General features: G+C 45.1%; 4 protein-coding genes across 6 annotated transcripts in view; 3 read left to right on the top strand and 1 right to left on the bottom strand.

Moving 5' to 3' along the window:
• The first annotated feature begins 647 nt into the window (after positions 1 to 647).
• Positions 648 to 4,199, top strand: LOC138195504 (zinc transporter ZIP9). 3 transcript variants are annotated; one of them, XM_069144984.1, is made up of 7 exons: positions 648 to 933; positions 1,224 to 1,332; positions 1,605 to 1,775; positions 1,876 to 1,944; positions 2,335 to 2,420; positions 2,884 to 3,018; positions 3,133 to 4,199. In XM_069144984.1, exons 1-7 carry the CDS (start codon positions 838 to 840, stop codon positions 3,400 to 3,402), a joined length of 936 nt encoding a protein of 311 aa, XP_069001085.1. In that variant the 5' UTR covers positions 648 to 837; the 3' UTR covers positions 3,403 to 4,199. The 3 variants fall into 3 exon arrangements, with proteins under 3 accessions (XP_069001085.1, XP_069001084.1, XP_069001086.1); XM_069144983.1 differs by having other exon boundaries at positions 1,224 to 1,344; XM_069144985.1 differs by lacking the exon at positions 2,335 to 2,420 and having other exon boundaries at positions 1,224 to 1,344.
• Positions 4,200 to 4,880: 681 nt separating this feature from the next.
• LOC138195502 (coiled-coil domain-containing protein 177-like) lies at positions 4,881 to 7,274 on the bottom strand. Its single transcript, XM_069144981.1, has one exon. The coding sequence runs from the start codon at positions 7,272 to 7,274 to the stop codon at positions 5,574 to 5,576; it is 1,701 nt and encodes a 566-aa protein (XP_069001082.1). The 3' UTR covers positions 4,881 to 5,573.
• Positions 7,257 to 14,142, top strand: nsmce4a (NSE4 homolog A, SMC5-SMC6 complex component). Its single transcript, XM_069144982.1, has 12 exons — positions 7,257 to 7,326; positions 8,784 to 8,898; positions 9,435 to 9,655; positions 9,790 to 9,870; positions 10,148 to 10,278; positions 10,655 to 10,806; positions 11,060 to 11,159; positions 13,215 to 13,305; positions 13,386 to 13,480; positions 13,579 to 13,627; positions 13,734 to 13,819; positions 13,925 to 14,142. Exons 1-12 carry the CDS (start codon positions 7,317 to 7,319, stop codon positions 13,988 to 13,990), a joined length of 1,197 nt encoding a protein of 398 aa, XP_069001083.1. The 5' UTR covers positions 7,257 to 7,316; the 3' UTR covers positions 13,991 to 14,142.
• Positions 14,143 to 15,762: 1,620 nt separating this feature from the next.
• Positions 15,763 to 17,405, top strand: part of tacc2 (transforming, acidic coiled-coil containing protein 2) — a 50,352-nt gene continuing 48,709 nt past the window's right edge. Inside the window, exon 1 of the mRNA XM_069144976.1 lies at positions 15,763 to 16,081. Within this exon, the coding sequence (XP_069001077.1) occupies positions 15,971 to 16,081 (111 nt within the window). The 5' untranslated portion in view covers positions 15,763 to 15,970. The remainder of the gene's footprint in view (positions 16,082 to 17,405) is intronic.

Genomic DNA, 17,405 nt, shown 5'->3' with positions numbered 1-17,405 from the left:
TAGAAACAGTAAAATGCACCGATGTTCATTTCAATGCACTCAGAGGTTTTACTAATACAGCCGTTTTTGGTCTAGTGCGACCAAATGTGGTTTCTACAGTGGCAATCTTTATTAGCTGTTTCTGCATCACCGAGTCAGTATGCTGACTTTATAACTCCTCGCCTCTCGTGCTTTAGTGACACAGTTGTTTTATCATTTACAAATGCAATGTAATTATGGCATAGCAACAACAAGAACTTGTAGAATAACATGGCCTGTCAGATGTCAAACTGTGACTCCCCAGAAAGGCTTCGGGCAGCTCTTCCATTTTGAGCTCTAAAAAGGCGTGCAGTCTGGTCTGAGTTGACTTTTTTTTTTGTGTGTGCCACTTTTCTATTGTGAACTCACTTAAAACCTGCTCCGACATATGAATTTCAATGAATGGATGAATTAGGCACAAAACTCATGACGCCTCATTAAAACCGTTTTGTGGTTGTCACAACCGCATTTTTTTTTTAAATTTATTTTTCAATTTTCGGAGGACCGGGAGGGGGGAGGAGCAGCGGGGCGGGGCGGGGGGGGGGGGGGTCGAGGGTCGGGGTGCAGTTCTCGGTGTCCGACACTGGGTGCTGCTTGGGAGCAGCAAGAAGTAGGCTGCTGCTGCGGAGCAGAAGAGGAGGGCGACGGAGGTGCGACGTGGAAAGGCAGAGTGGGACTCGTGTCTGTCTTCTTTGATACACAAATGAAATCCAGCGACACCACGAGAGCAGACTGCCATCTCTCCGGGGGACCGAACAACGAGATGTAGCACATCGGCAAACTGAGGAACCACTTGGTGTTGGGAAGGAGGTCGTCGCCATGGACGGGGGGTTGACTATTACTTTTATATCGGTGGCGATGTTTGTGGGTTCCTTTTTACTTGGATTCATCCCACTGCTGTTCAGACTCTCTGAGGTAAGGATTTTTTTTTAATTATTCCCCCCCTCCGTCATTTCAAACTCCCTCATGAAGGAAAGTTTGGCGGCTGATTTACTAAAGTCTTCATTATCATTCAGCCAGGACACCGCAATGACTGAATCATTTCAATCTGCAGCGTTAATCTTTATTTGGGCCTTTAATGCAGTGATGGACACCTGTAGATCATGTTTTTATCAATGAGCCTATACTGCCGTATTGCTTGCTTATTTTGTTTGGAATTTTACCTGTGTGTGTGTGTGTGTGTGTGTGTGTGTGTGTGTCCCTAGAAAAGCCTGCAGTTTGTCTCCATCCTGGGAGCTGGTCTGCTATGTGGGACAGCTCTTGCCATCACCATCCCAGAAGGTGTGGGCTTACTGGAAGAAACCAGACTGGAAGGTGAGCAGCAAGGTAATCATGATCTCACTGTCCTAGTTTGGACCGTTGACCCCCTCTCCTCGGTTGCCTTGACAACTGATGAGGCATAATCTACGCAGTCCTCACCCTCCGATTATCCAGGAGTGTTTGATCGTAACCCCTTGAGCTGATTGATGACGCACGTGGGGATGAAAGCGGGCTTCACAGTCCAAATGTAAGCCGCTCTCTGCCTTGTTGTCTTTTGTGTGGGTTTGATCAAAAGCTCTTCCTATGTCCTTCATCTTCCTCTCCAGCATCCTCCTCCTCTTCCTCTCATGTGCCATCCGGCCTGAACGCCAGCGCCGAAAACGCAACTTCCACAGAGGGAGGCCTTCCACCTCGGTTCTTTATTGGGGTGTCTTTAACATTCGGGTTCATCTTCATGTTTGTCGTGGATCAGATCGGAAGTTATCTTTCCATGCGTGGCAAGTTGGCAGAACTCTCCGCACTCGCTTCATTTTACAGCGTTAACTCCACATTAATCTTTTTATTCATCACTTTAACACGAGCACTTTCTAATTTCAGACCAAACAAGCCGTTTGCCGAACAGCGTCCACCTGACAGCCACACTGGGGCTGGTTATTCACGCTGCAGGTGCGTCATACGGAACAACATTGACAGTGCATGTTCCATTGGCTTGTGTTTGTTTGAGGTACACACAAGACGTTTGAAGGAAGTCCTGGACGAAAGCATTGAAAATCCCCAACAAAACCCTGCAGTTGTTCACGGCCTCATGTGACTCAGCATGTGATTGTTTCACCGATGTTTGAAATGGCTTCATTTCTGTGAGCCTGTAACTTGGCCTGGAGGCTTTCACTTCAAAGTTCAACTGAAGTTTGGCACAAAAAAAAAAATCACATGTGAAACTGAACTCAGTTCAATGTCATGTTGAAGACTGGTTGCCAAGTCATTTAACTGAAGTACAAACACATGTTGAGTAAGTAGATTGTTGTGACCATTAATAAGAGTCTTGTTTGCGTACAGCTGATGGATTTGCTCTGGGTGCTGCTGTGGCCACGGGTCAGGTGACCGTGCAAGTCGTAGTATTTTTTGCTGTGATTCTACACAAGGTGAGAAAACATTTCCGTCTCACACACACAGCTGTGCTGATCAAACACAAGTAGAGAGGACCAGATCCCAACACACGAAATGTAGGGCAAAGGAGAGGTGGTCTTAAATTTTGATGAATCTATCCAATTTAGAAAATGAACACAATAGCTGAAGCAGGTTACAGTTAGGCCTTGAGCATGTGAAGTATATTTTACAATATATTTGAATGCAACTTTCTCCCGCTGAGTAAATAGCGCTTTAAAGGTTGAAGTTTCACAGTTCTCATGGTCTTATGCGGTGCTCTCTTACCACCACAGTCTGCTGACCTGTATGATCAGGAGTGCTGAACAGTGGTAAACGGTCATTATTTCAGCTACCGTTTTCTTTATCTCTTACATGACATAAAGAGGGACACCTGGTCACCCCACAAACAAGATGTAACGGAGCTGATAAGGACACCTGCCCATCTTTCTTGTCTTCCAGGCGCCTGCGGCGTTTGGTCTGGTCTCCTTCCTGATGCATGCGGGCCTGGAGAAGAAGTACGTCCAGGGACATTTACTGGCCTTCTCAGCTGCAGCACCGATAGTCGCGATCACCACTTACTTCATATTACATGCAGTAAGAAAGCACGCGCCATCCATCCGGTGTCTGAAAGAAGAAGCGTGAGTGGTTATACAGTGCCAGCCGGTGCTCCTGTTTTTTGTTTGACCGGATGTGTGCTTTTGTTTGCAGTCTGGCAGCTCCTCTCGGAAGCAGATCAATGCGACCGGCGTGGGAATGCTCTTCTCGGCTGGGACTTTCCTGTACGTGGCCACGGTGCACGTTCTCCCCGAGATCAGCAGCAGGACAGGCCGACCGGCCTCCGACCTCCAGCAGCACACGGCAACCGAGACCCAGCAGCAGCAGCAGCAGCAGCAACGACACCTGGGACTCCTGGAGAGCCTCACGCTCATCCTCGGTGTGGGGCTTCCAATGGTGCTGGCTCTTGGGTTGCATGACTAAGAAGGGACCACCGTGGGCCGTGATTAAGTTTAGTGGCACCGGGTCTAAAAGAAAACGCCTGAGCACCTGTTACCGCACCGTGTAAACAACCCGCGTGGCACGATTAGAAAACAAAATGTCCCTCTGAAGAGAGGTCTGATTTCAGTGAAACTTGCCTTTCAGTCCAGCTATTGTTTGTGTATCAACAGAGCTTTCCAGCAGGTGTAAAGAATCAGATAACTAATATGTTGTCCCCGGCGGCCTGAGTTTCCAAAAGCACAAAAAGGCCGTGATCTGTTGTCAAGGCTTTCTGAGGACGCCGCGTTTTTTTAGAGGTGAAATCAAATAACTGGATAGATTTACAGGAACAACTAAATAATTTGATACTATTTCTTACCGGGACGATAAGGAAATTGAGGTCGTACAGCTTGAGTCATTTTGTTTGTTTAGTTCAAGAACAGGGTTTTCAGTTTATTCATGTGCAATAGCGTAAATGATCAAGGAACAGGAAGTGAAGTTATATATGTGCTGCTAGTTCTATCATTTGTTTTGGCGTTTTGAAGGCGTGTTTTATTTGTACATCTGACAAAGTGTCATCGGTTTTTAGTGGAACATCTTCAAGAACACACTGCAAAACAGGAGCAGTACATACCTGGAGTCGGACTTCAAATCACAGATATTTCACTGAGTTTGTGCCGGTGATACTTGAGGAACTTTCAATGACTCCTGCTGTTTCTTTTTCGGTCTCTTTTTTTTTTAGTGTCTGCAGAACATAAAATGTGACGTTCATTGGAATAAAAACACGTCTTCTTGTGTGATTATGGCCTGTTCAGTAGCTCGGTGTCCTGCTCTATTTATTTTAGAGCACAGCGGTAAGCTATCTGATGCTAATTCATTTTTAATGGTCGAAGTGTCACGTAGCGCCTTCCTTTCATCAACTCCCCCGGAGAGCTGGTCACTGTGGGGCCAAGGAGATGAATGCCCGTGTTAAATACAGATCCAGAAAACGTCAAAAAAAATGAAGACATTTTTCATTTTAAATTGTGATTTATTCATTAAGATGTAATAAAAACCTTAAAATACTGTAAAGTTATAATAATATAATTCAGCAAATTTACAAAACACAGTCCATATAACATCAATTAGAATATGCAACACATGATGAACACGGCACTAATGACGAGGTGGAACGTTTCTTTGTGGTCCGGAACTGAGACAAACTCGTACATGAGCAGCAAATCTGTGGTGTTTACAAGTGTCATGAAAAATACTTCTCTGTGAATTTTAAAATGTTGCTTATTTTGACCTACTTAAAAAACAAAAAGCGCCAAGTGGGACGTGCTACGTGCCGTGTTGAGACACAGACACCTGCCAGACTAGCAGAAACAACACAAAGGTCAGCTGAACAGGAAACATCATCCAGAGCCCTGCAGTCTGGTTCATCTTCAACCACTCTAAATTACCCCCCCCCCTCCACCCTCCTCCACCTCCTCCTCCTCCACCTCTTCAGCCTTCAAGGCCTGATGACAACAGACCACAGCTTAACCCTTCACTCTCTGAGCTGCAGCCCCCTGATTTCCAGTCTTCCTCATAACCAGTTGAATGGGGTGTAATGCTAAATTACATGTGTTGAAACAGGAAAAAAAATAACGTGTTTGTATATGAAAGCTTTGGTTACACCCATATCCAGTCTACAGCAATGGTTCCCCGTAAGATGATTGACAGGACAGTAGTTAAGAGGCAAAAATCCATCTGACTTATGAAATGAAAAATATAGGGCGCAATCTCCTGGGATCTGAGGCCTTACGTCAAATAAAACTTTGACTGTGTGAGTCATCACACTCCTACGATCACAGTTTACAGCTTGTACATCCCCGTTAAGATCGAGAGCCCGGTGAAAACAGCACTGACGTCATGGTCCGCGGCACATCGCAGGGCCCCCGGGTAGCTTCGGGTCTCAACATTTATTCAGATGCCCAACCTTCAGCAACACACCATTTTAATACTTTTGAATACTGCCTACATTTTTTTTAGAAAGTGTGAAAAAAAAAAATTTGTTTTTTGTTTTTACTACACTGTGGATTCACTGATTTTATTGCAGGTCCCACTGGAAGCGGCTCTGGATGAGTCGTCCAGTCAATAATGCCTGAATTGTACTCGGCCCTCTGCTGATGTGCAGCTCATCCTTTCTTTCATAGTTTCATGTGGCTTATGGAGGCGGTCAGCTGAGCCTCCAGAGCCATCTGATCAAAGGTTCTCCTGTGTGTCTGCTGCCTCACTCGCTCCCTCATGTGAAAGGAGGCCCTGGCCAGCCTCTGCGCCTCCTCCTGGATCTGCTCTCGCTGTCTTCGCAGCCTCTCCCTCCTCCACTCCTTCATGCAGACGTAGCTCTCTTTGGCCGCCCTCGTTGCCTCCTCCTCTCGCCGCAGCTTCTCTCGGAGCCTCTGGTGGCGGAGCTGCCTGTGTGCGTTGTGCCGATGTGTCTGCAGAGCTCTGGTCCTGTGCTGTGCCGAGGCGCGCAGCACGGCTCTCTCCACGCGGTGCCGGCTCAGTTGGACCAGGACCTGCTTGTTTGAGATCTGCTGGACGCTTCGCAGCTTGGCCCTCAGCTGCACTCTCTGAATCTGCTCCTCCTCCCGGGCAGCCTGCTCCTGCAGCTCCCTCAGCCGGGCCTCCGCAGCCTGGGCCCGTTTCTCGCAGGAGCGCTGCATCTTCTTCTCGAGAGTGCTCCTCATCTGTGCCTCCTCTTCCTCCGTCTGCTGCTCCGCCTGCGTTTTGAGCAGGATGTGTCGGAGCAGCTCTATCTGGTTTCCCTCCTGCAGCCTCCTCCGCTCTTTCTTCTCCCGCAACACTTTGCTCCTGCTGGCCTTCTCCTCCTTCCGCTCTGCTGCCTGCCTCGCCCTCTCCCGCTCCCTTTTCTCCACCTCCTCTTTCTCTCTCAGCAGCTTCTCATGGCACTGCCTGCGCACCTCCGCCTCTCTCTGTGCTTGCTCTGTCTTTTCTCTGCGGTGCGCCTCCCCCTGCTCTTTGAGCCTCCTCCAGCGGTCCTCTTGCAGCAGCAGCTCGTGCTCGCGCTGTTCTGCTTCCTCCTTCTCCTTCCCCTCCCTCAGCCTCTTGCGGGCCTCCAGCTCCTTGCGCCAGAGTTTCATACTCTGCTTCAGCTTCCTCCTCCTCCTTTTCTCCGCCTCAGCCTGCTCTGTCTCCTTCTGCCTGCGGGCCTCCTGCCGCTCCTGCTCCTCCTGCTGACAGACCCTCACGCGAGCCCGCTCCTCCTGATGCTTCACCAGCATCAGAGCTGCTATCTTGCGGTCTCTCTCCGACACCGTGACACACATCTCCCTTTTGATGTCCTTGGTGAGCCCCCGCACTTTCATCTCGGTAGCCGAGGAGTACCTGCGGTCTCCCAGGTTGAAGCTGCAGACTGTGTTCCTGTCTGGGTCTCTTTTACCAGAGACAGAGCAGGAGGACCTGCTGACACATTTCCCTTGAAAGCAGAGCTCTGCATAAGGAACAGGCCCCGCGGTGTGCGTGTCCGATGAGCGATCCTTCAGCCTGGCGGCGGGCAGCACCTCCGAGCCGCCCGACGACACTTTATTATTGCCCGGCCGCTTGTCCTCCGCAGCCCGGATAATCCTCTCCCGCTCCCTGCGGCACATTTGTAAAAGCTTCATTCTCTCCTTCCTGTAGGTTTCATGCACGACTCCCATCACCTCAAAGGGCGAGTCGTGCCGCTCGGCAATCAACTCGTTCAGCGATTTAATCAGAAGTTGAACCGGTCCGACACCGAGTCGAGCGCGGGCCTCCGGTGGGCACCGACTCCTCTCCGCTCCCGCTGACTCAAAGTCCTTCAGGTCCAAACAGCGTGTGGGAGAGCCGGACTTCAACTCCCCCATCGTGAAAACAGCGGCTCAAACGACTTTGGATGCGACGTCCAAATGTTTACAGGTGCTCCTGACTCACGCTTTCTCGCAGCAGCCTCCTCCCGGCACCGGGAGGTCAGAGGCGGATTACCTCCGTCTCTCCTCACGGTGTCTACCTCAGCTGTGACAAATGACACACAAGGACGGAGAGGCTTGACGTGTTTTCTCGAAGCATTTAAAGACACATTCATGAATAGAAATGCGGGAAAAAAAACCAAAACATATTTGTTTCATACTGGTTGAGCTCATTTCAGCTTCATATCCAAATATGAGCAGCAAACAGCCTGTAGTTCACTTCGGCCTACTAGAAGCACAGCAGCTACGTGTATTACAGTACATATGACAGGCTAAGTATTATAATATAGTTCATCTAGAAAAACAAAAATCAAGTCAGGAAAGACCCTCTGAAGCTCAGTGAGGTAAGGTTCACGTTTTAAGCCCGTAGATTCACTTTAATGCAATTATTGAACCCTTTAAGAGCCTCTCGAACCAGCGGAAGCCCGACCTTATAATTTACAGTAAAACACGATTTAACTTCTTTCAATAAAAAAAAATAAAAAAAGAAAAAGGACTTACCGGAGGGCTACTTTAAACTTTTGGAGACGGAACCTTGAAAACGAGCCCTTTTTGACAGGTGCTCGTGTTGTCGTACAGACGGGAGTGACGGAGGAAGACGCTTCCGGTTACTATGGCAACAGCACAGCGGATTTATAATAAAAGAGCGTCCGTCTCGGGTCGGGTGCTTCCAGACGTTCGTTAGTGCGCCACCTAGCGGCGAGGCGGCCTGCTCACGTAACGTGAAGTTAGATCCATATTCGACGCATGTTTACGAAACAGAGGTTTTGTAAACATGTAAACTGGCAGAACGAAAAACACAACAATAACAACAACAACAACAACAAACGGATAGGTTTGGGAACATGTTTGCTTATCTAACAGAAAATGTACGATCTCCGTTACGATTACAAATCATCTTTTATGTCAGATAGGCTGTATGTTTACGTTTAATAAAGTGGCTTTTGTGAGTATAACACAGGAATAATGTGCCCGTTACCTTAGGTTGTAAGTAATTGACCTACATTCATTGAATGAACTGCTGTAAATTTAATTTGGATGATGCGAAGCAGCCTTCATGTATGGACACCTTCAAAAGGAAATATTATATTAGTGTAAACTTCAAAAGGAAATGCACAATGTATTATTGCGTTTTCATGAGACTTTCTCAATTGCACGGAAAATGATATTGCAAAATTGCACCTTTTAAATGATCATTTGAATATAAGCCTCTGTCGGTTTCCATACACAACAAGCAACATTGTTAAAATGTCAACAAATACAATTCACATTTTAACTATTTATTAATCCGCCTATACGACTAACCACGTATTTATTTATCTCTTTATTTATATAGCTTTTGTGCTTTTATTGCAATAATGCCTTTAAACTGTATTTATATTATTAATATTATTGTTATTACCGCAGAATCACAACAAAACGAGAAGCGCCAGTTTCACTGCCTGTGCCAATACAAGTCTAACTTCGTCAGTCAAAGTTCGTACCATGGTCCCGGCTCGTCCTGTGTTTGTTTGTCTCGCAGGTACGTTGAAGAATTTGAAGGAAAAATATAAACATTTTATTTAAAAAAACAACAACCGGAGCACGTTGTGATGTTTTTTATGTATTTATTTTAAGCCGATCTTTGCAGGATAATCTAATTAATGTCCTCCCGTTCAGATAAGTTGCTGATGAACGTGGAGCTAACGTAAACAGCTAAAACCAGAGACTGAAGCTGGATGGTGAACTAGTTGTGAAGTGTTATCTGATTTGAGTAATATTATATATATATATTTATTTTTTTTACGCATATGCGTTTTACACTATCTACTTGTGGATGTTTTACTTCACGTCGCGGCTGTGCTCCGTTGAACGGGGGAGGCTAACGTTAGCGGTAGCAAGCAACAGTTTTCCGCTTTATATCTTCGTGTTTTTATAATTTATTTGGCTTAAAAAAAAAAATAAAAAGAAAGAAGTAAAACCGGCTGGTTTGAGTGAGACCGTCTCTGAGTCCTTTCCTCGGTGTGTTTTATGTTGACCCGTGTTGTTTTCACTCCCCCTCCCTCTCGAAACGAACAGCACCTCCACTGAGCGCCTGAAGATGAAGAGAGCCAGGAGCGGAGGTGACGAGGAAGCTCCGCGGCAAAACGGCGCTGCGGGCCGGCGGAGAGGAGACCAGAGTGACGGGGACGACGCCGACTGGGACGGAGGCCCGGCGGGCCAGCAGGACGGCAACAACGACCCGAGCCTCAGGAGGGAAATCCGGAGCAAGTACAGAGACCTCATCAGCTCGGTGCAACGTGAGTAGTTGCTGACAGGAAGGCTGAAGTGACAGCTCAAGTTGTTGTTGTTGTTGTTGTTGTTGTTGTTGTTTATTTCCCCAACAAATTTGTGATATGCATCCTTCTTATTTGTTTTGTTTTTTTCCCTCCAGAGAACAGGGACGATATACTGAACCCCTCCAACAACAAACTCACAGAGGTTTTAGAAGAGGCAAACAAACTTTTTAAAGATGGTAGGTTGTTTTGAATTTGGTGAATGGGCCTTTACAGAGACTGCAGGGTTGTGTAATCAATAAACCGCAAGCGTCAACACAAAAAAAAAAAAAAAGTGTTATTCCAAAAGTCTTGAGACATTCAAATTGGATTAATCTGTGATTCTAATTTGCCCATTGAAATTGGTTATTTAATGTCTTTAGTGTCCAGATTAACAACCCGTACCTGAATCACACGTCATCACCCTCGCTCATCCCCGCAGATTGATCAGTTTAACTTTTCTCTGTTCTTCGCCAGTTCGGCAGGCAAGAGAAGCAGCTCTGGATGCCCAGCTCCTTGTTGTGGCCACAGACCTGGGAAAGGAAAAAGCCAGCCAAATGTTCTCTGAGGGGACGGCTTTTGACCCCACCGTTTTCGCTGAGCATCTTGTGAGTATGTTTACTGCACATACACATTATGTCTATACACTGGAGCGCCTACTGGTTTGAGAATGTTGAGAAATGACAGTGAGAGTAAAACTGAGCTGAACGTGGTGGATTCACTTTCCTTTGGTGGCCCATAACTCAACTCCAAATGAATGTAAATTGTTCGATATGCACCTATGTGGTTATACATCAGCTGTGACGGCTTTGTAAGAGTCGTTTCCGCTTCATTTAAGTAAACAACAGCACGCGTAACTTCTTTGTAAAGGTTTAATATAAATGTAATGGAGCCTCGCGCGAAGGAAATCAGAATGCTTTTGTTTCCACCACAAGTACCGAGGCATCATACGCTCATGTGGAGATGTCTATGCTCCTCCAACAGCTCTCCTTCATGGGTCTCAACCGACTGGAAGACGAGGAGGATGAGCAGCAGAACGGAGGAGCCGTCGACGGCTACCTGCCTCATGACGCCTGGGACAGGATGGCCCGCGGAGTAGAGTGCTGTTTCAGGACAGCACCGTCTTTCCACTACATGTGAGTGCCTTCCATGCCGGTTTATTGACCTGCCAGTTCACAAAACATTCATGTGAAAAAGCATTCTGCATTTAAAAATCGCAGAGAGGGTTCACGTCAAGCCTCCACTTGAAGCTGTTATTTTGTAGTCTTGTGTTGAAAATGTTCTTGGAGTGACACAGATTTATTATTATTATTAATTCTAGACTCATTACTATCCTTCAGCAGTGTTGTGTTTGTCTTGAGTTTTTATTTCCCCGGTTCTCTGCATCAGGATGGGGTCATTCCACGCAGAGCCGCCTCCTCCAAAGCAAAGGATAGAGCGGCAAAGGAAGGCACCCAGCAAGGAAGGCAAAAGGATAATGCCCACTCAGGTAGCTAAACTCGCACATCTCTGGCTCCAGTTATCTACCCGCATGTGAGACCAACTTACAAATACTTACAAGTATGAGCATTAGTAATTCAAACTCTTAAGATGCTCGAATATAAATGCAGAAGCCTCCCATAGGCCCACACAAGGGACGACTTCAGTTCATTAGCTTTCAAAACATAAATTGTCAGACTGTGTTTTAAACTAAAAAATTGACATGTTATGAATGAAACCTACAGATTGTTTAATAGAGAGTAAAAAAAAAAAAAAAAAAAAAGGTCACATATTTTCTTAAAATGCTGTTGTTTGCTCATTATATAACTGAAGACTACAGTGCCTTGCAAAAGTATTGACCCCCCCTTGGCGTATTTCTTTTTTTGTTGCCTTACAACCTGGAATTAAAATTGATTTTTTTTTTTTTTTTTTTTTTTTTTTTGGGGGGGGGGGGGTTGTATCATTTGATTTACACAACATGCCTACCACTTTGAAGATGCAAAATATGTTTTATTGTGAAACAAACAAGAAATAAGACAAAAAAAACAGAAAACTTGAGCGTGCATAACTATTCACCCTTTGGGTCAATACTTTGTAGAGCCCCCTTTTGCAGCAATTACAGCTGCAAGTCTCTTGGGGTATATATCTATAGGCTTGGCACATCTAGCCACTGGGATTTTTGCCCATTCTTCAAGGCAAAACTGCTCCAGCTCCTTCAAGTTGGATGGGTTCCGCTGGTGTGCAGCAATCTTTAAGTCATACCACAGATTCTCAATTGGATTGAGGTCTGGGCTTTGACTAGGCCATTCCAAGACATTTAAATGTTTCCCCTTAAATCACTCGAGTGTTGCTTTAGCAGTATGCTTAGGGTCATTGTCCTGCTGGAAGGTGAACCTCCGTCCCAGTCTCAAATCTCTGGTAGACTGAAACAGGTTTCCCTCAAGAATTTCCCTGTATTTAGCGCCATCCATCATTCCTTCAATTCTGACCAGTTTCCCAGTCCCTGCCGATGAAAAACATCCCCACAGCATGATGCTGCCACCACCATGCTTCACTGTGGGGATGGTGTTCTCGGGGTGATGAGAGGTGTTGGGTTTGCGCCAGACATAGCGTTTTCCTTGATGGCCAAAAAGCTCAATTTTAGTCTCATCTGACCAGAGTACCTTCTTCCATATGTTTGGGGAGTCTCCCACATGCCTTTTGGCGAACACCAAACGTGTTTGCTTATTTTTTTCTTTAAGCAATGGCTTTTTTTCTGGCCACTCTTCCGTAAAGCCCAGCTCTGTGGAGTGTACGGCTTAAAGTGGTCCTATGGACAGAAACTCCAATCTCCGCTGTGGAGCTTTGCAGCTCCTTCAGGGTTATCTTTGGTCTCTTTGTTGCCTCTCTGATTAATGCCCTCCTTGCCTGGTCCGTGAGTTTTGGTGGGCGGCCCTCTCTTGCCAGGTTTGTTGTGGTGCCATATTCTTTCCATTTTTTTAAATAATGGCTTTAATGGTGCTCCGTGGGATGTTCAAAGTTTTGGATATTTTTTTATAACCCAACCCTGATCTGTACTTCTCCACAACTTTGTCCCTGACCTGTTTGGAGAGCTCCTTGGTCTTCATGGTGCTGCTTGCTTGGTGGTGCCCCTTGCTTGGTGGTGTTGTAGACTCTGGGGCCTTTCACAACAGGTGTATATATATACTGAGATCATGTGACACTTAGATTGCACACAGGTGGACTTTATTTAACTAATTACGTGACTTCTGAAGGTAATTGGTTGCATCAGATCTTATTTAGAGGCTTAATAGCAAAGGGGGTGAATACATATGCACGCACCACTTTTCCGTTATTTATTTTTTAGAATTTTTTTGAAACAAGTTATTTTTTTCATTTCACTTCACCAATTTGGACTATTTTGTGTATGTCCATTACATGAAATCCAAATAAAGATCAATTTTAATTCCAAGTTGTAAGGCAACAAAATAGGAAAACCACCAAGGGGGGTCAATACTTTTGCAAGGCACTGTATGTTCCACAGAGTCCCACACACTTGCGTCATCATGTTAATGTTGTCTTTCAGCTGAAAAAAATGGAAGAGTCCCATCAAGAGGCGACAGAGAAAGAGGTGGAGAGGATCCTGGGATACCTGGAGCGTTACCACCAAGATGATCGTGAGTTTAAAATCCACCGCCCGGATGTTACATCATTGTGTAAATCCTTCGTCGCTCACGTGTGTCTGTTTCTGTCACAGCAACGTCTCCGATTTTGTATTACGAGTTCGTCATAGACCCCAGCTCATTTTCTCGGACAGTGGAGAACATTTTCCACACATCTTTTCTAATCAGGGTGAGGCGTGCGCTGATGTTTTTATTTTTTTTATTTTCACTGATTTTGTGCCCTCTAGTGACTTTAAAGCAGGTGTGACAACAGTGTTTGTGTTTCAGGATGGTTTGGCGCGGATGTATCTGGATGATACCAAATTGCCTTGTATAGGTGAGAAGATGTAACATTTTGTGGCGTTATTCTGATTGGACAATAACAATGGAAATGTCTTTAGATAAATTATTTGACCGGTGTTGTGTGTTTTTTTGCACCTCAGCGCTTGTAGAAGATGAGAGAGTGGAAGCAGAAGATTCAAGCAGCCGCAAACAGTGCATCGTCTCCATCAGCCCAAAGATATGGAAGGTTAGTGGCCTGAATGCAGATAACTTAATCCAGTGACAATACAAGATCTCGTTTGGTCACAACTTGTATGACATAACTACGTTCTAACTGTTTCTTCTTTCCCAGGTGCTCATAGATGCCTTTGACATCACACACCCAATGATTCACCCTCCAAACACAGACAACGAGTGATGGATCCCGACACTTTTTGCAAGGCAAAAGCGATTATTGTTTTTAGATGTGTTACTGATCTTAAAATTCAACAAAAGCCAATTATACTGGTAGGTAAATATATGACCACCCCTTTCCACATTTTGTTTTTAATTTTTTTTTACTGTTTTTTAAAGTTTGAATAATAAAAGTAAAAAAAAAAGAAAAGGAAAAAAAAAGATTTTTGTTTGTAGCAGTTGTTGAAAATTATTAATATGCCCTTTTATTCTGTTAAAAGCCTCAGCATAATATGCGCCGTGATTGGAATAGTAGTTCATATATTAGTTGATCAAACGTGGATTAGCGGGTCAACCCAATGACGGAAAAAAGTAAATGCGTGTGTGCACATGAAGTCCATGAAGACTTGACCCCTCTGCAGTTGGAGAGAGTTGGATTTTTATGCCTAATTATAAACAAACGGGTTAGAAAGACTACACTGCAAATACAGATGCTTTTTTTTCTTCTCTAAAACCTCTTATGTGATTGTTGCAGTAGGTTTGGGATCATTGTTGGAGAATTCCTTCCAAGCTTCTTCAGTCTCGCAGTCATTCTTTCACTCAGTGTTTGGGGTATAAATTTGCATTGATAGTGCCATCTATAAATGTTATCTCCCCCACACCTTTTGCACTCATGTGCACTAATAACAGACTCCCACCTCCCTGTTTAATGAACGGCAATATGCGGCCACTGTTATGGTCTTTGCCTGGTTTACAGTAAATATACTGCACCCAATGTGAACCAAACAAATGTAATTTGATTTCCTCTGATGAAAGAATGCTGCTGATATTCTCCAGGCTTATTTTCTGTTCTTTGGCCAAATGTTTAATGCTGCTGTTTTGTGCTACTTAGTTAGCAAAGGTCTTCTTCTTGGACACCGTCCATGGAATTTTCCACGCTTTATGAGCCGTCACTGAAACACCAGTTTTCTCTGATAAGCCTTGTGCATAGTTAGAGGCAAAATGTGCTCTGACACACACTCTCTTTTTTTCATATTTGTGCATATTAATGTGATGTTAATTTGACCTATTCAGGTCTTTTAAAATGATTGAAATAGGTTGAGTTTGGTTGTGGTCAGGGGAGCGAAACAATCACTTTGGTTGACCCACCGACATGCAGCTGGTGACAACGGGATCCACTGCAGTACGGATTTGAAAATGAATGATCATAAAATAGCTTCGGCCTCGTCGGGATGTGTGTTTTATTCTGCTCAATTTTGCTTCTGTACCTTTAATTGAGCTACTGTATATGTTGCTTTTCCACCCAACATATTCACTCCACCTTTGGGCTTCCTGTTTGTGTAAGGTGCAGTGGTAATGTGCAGAAAATTTACTAACAGTTTCATCAGTGTTTTTTGCTTTTGATTGATGACAAATAGTGAGAGAATTTGAGTAAAAAAAAAAAAAAGATGCCATTTTTTCATACAGTCTTCTGCTACTAGCCACTCATCCATGTCCCAGTTCTCACTGTACAAATATGTCATGAATTTTGTTTTACCATAGTTTGTCCTCTTGCTCCATTTTGGCTGAGTGAATTTCACTATGATTAGATTCATTCGGTTGAACACTGGTATCATCGTGTGCTCTCATCATGATGATGTTTCACCATCTCTTGGGTCTTTTAAAGGGACAGGCGCACTTGATACTGCCTCCCATCTCTTCCTCTCTCCCTCTCTGAGCATTTTTTCCCTCCAAAGCAGTGCATCAGTCTGCTCTCCCGTGCAGTGATGTGAAGCTAAGCTGCATATAAGGCAAGAAACAGTGTCTCTCTTTTTCACACTAGGTTTCATTAGGTTGGATTCGACAAGTAATGCAGATTTTTATGTAACAATGGCTTGAGAATTTATGTCACAGGCGCACCACAGGCAATAGTGCAGGGCGTTTATCAGTCACTGAGGCTGAGGCACACGCTCATTCTGTAGCTCCTGCCGAGATCTGCCTGCTCAGGCAATGCTGACTGATAACGATGCAGTTCTGCAGAAAGGTGCTCTGCAAGCCGTGTAGTGCCAGAGTCACTTCACCAGAGGAGGACATGGAATACAAGATGGGGAGCTGCATTGGAATCGCACACAAGCAGGTAAACAGAGGAGAGGAGGCATGCTGAGGAAAAAAAAGGCTGTCTGCAGTGGAGCATCAGTGCTTGTACGACTGAGCAGACTGAGTGTGCGAGGAGGGAAGGAATACATTTTCCCGGTCAGGGACTGATTGTTTACTCAGGCAAAGTCAGGCAGAGAAGGTGTATCCTCGTGTTGGAGGAGGGGCGATGTCAGCAGTGAGAAGGAGCTGTGGATGCAGAGAGCAGATGGGCGAGGAAGGGAGGAGCTGAGGGGATGCTGATTGTAGTGGAGGAAGATGGAAGGCAGATTAACAAATCTCAGAGAGAGAGAGGATTGTAGATATGTGCTTATTTAGTTGTATATTTGAGACAGGAGAAAGCAGCAAGGCAAGATATGAGGTAATAAGTATATTTGGAATATGCTGTGATCTGTTGTCAGATAATGAGCTGATCAAATCACTGTTATTTTTAGGGAGTCGGCTGTCCCCACAGACTGGGCACTGGGCTGAAAACGGCCTGTGATGATGGCAGACAACAAGGCACCCAAAATACATTTCAAACCTTTTGTCTTGGCTCCTGTTTGTTACTCCTGCCATCTGTGGGTTTGTGGCTGTGTAAATGTGTTGATGTTGTCCTTAAATATCAATCACTGCCAAATCTAGTTGGGACAGGTGGATTTACTGGAGCCCCTGAGGAATACATTTAAAGGTTTGAATATTGAGGAAAGCTACAGGTGGTATAGAGTCTATAACATCATCTGCAGCCTTTTACATGATCAGTCAGGGAGGGAGCAAAGAGGTCTGACACCTCGTCCTCCTGTCCATCTGTTGTGCTTGTTTGTTTACAGTCCACGCACCCACCACCTTTCATAAGCAGACATGGCTTCCCCAGCTCCAGTTCGGTCTCCTCCCCTCATCTCCCCTCCCCTCCCCTCGACCCTGTCCCCACTTCTGTCCCTGTCCTGCGACCAATGCAAAAATAGCAGCAGTCAAACCGGGGCTCCTCAGAAGACAGGACACAAACAGTGGCCTCGAGTCTGACAGTAAACACATGTATATGGTGAAGTCTTTGGCTTGCAGTGGTGAGTAGTATGTTGCTGGTGAGTTGCAGCTGTGTTACAGATTTTGAATTCTTTGTTTTGTTTATGGCAGTTTTTCAGATGAAGGAGAGTCAATATATGAAAATGGAGACGGGAAAGGATAAATTGTGGGGGTTGTTATAGCTTGTATTGAAAATAGTGTGCCTGTTTTGCTTTCTTTAACCTCCTCTTAATACTAAGTGTGAAGATGTCAATGTATTTTCTATAGTTACCTTGACCAGGTTGATGAACATGGTGTTAGTCCCA

The sequence above is a fragment of the Embiotoca jacksoni genome, unplaced genomic scaffold (assembly GCF_022577435.1).
Source record: "Embiotoca jacksoni isolate LCO1_2020_lvr unplaced genomic scaffold, fEmbJac1.0.p SCAF_12, whole genome shotgun sequence".
NCBI classification, from domain to species: Eukaryota; Metazoa; Chordata; class Actinopteri; family Embiotocidae; genus Embiotoca; species Embiotoca jacksoni.
Note: the sequence above shows the minus strand (reverse complement) of the source record. Positions and strands in the feature narration are given on the sequence as shown.

What these genes read in the sequence shown, in the direction of transcription:
- LOC138195504 (XM_069144983.1), top strand. Translation starts at nt 838, where the DNA reads ATGGACGGGGGGTTGACTATTACTTTTATATCGGTGGCGATGTTTGTG. An exon ending in ACTGGAAGGTGAGCAGCAAG is followed by an intron (nt 1,345 to 1,604) that starts GTAATCATGATC and finishes CTTCCTCTCCAG; the next exon opens with CATCCTCCTCCTCTTCCTCT. An exon ending in TTGCTGTGATTCTACACAAG is followed by an intron (nt 2,421 to 2,883) that starts GTGAGAAAACAT and finishes CTTGTCTTCCAG; the next exon opens with GCGCCTGCGGCGTTTGGTCT.
- LOC138195502 (XM_069144981.1), bottom strand. Translation starts at nt 7,274, where the DNA reads ATGGGGGAGTTGAAGTCCGGCTCTCCCACACGCTGTTTGGACCTGAAG.
- nsmce4a (XM_069144982.1), top strand. An exon ending in GCACCGTCTTTCCACTACAT is followed by an intron (nt 10,807 to 11,059) that starts GTGAGTGCCTTC and finishes TCTCTGCATCAG; the next exon opens with GATGGGGTCATTCCACGCAG. An exon ending in GCGTTACCACCAAGATGATC is followed by an intron (nt 13,306 to 13,385) that starts GTGAGTTTAAAA and finishes TTTCTGTCACAG; the next exon opens with CAACGTCTCCGATTTTGTAT.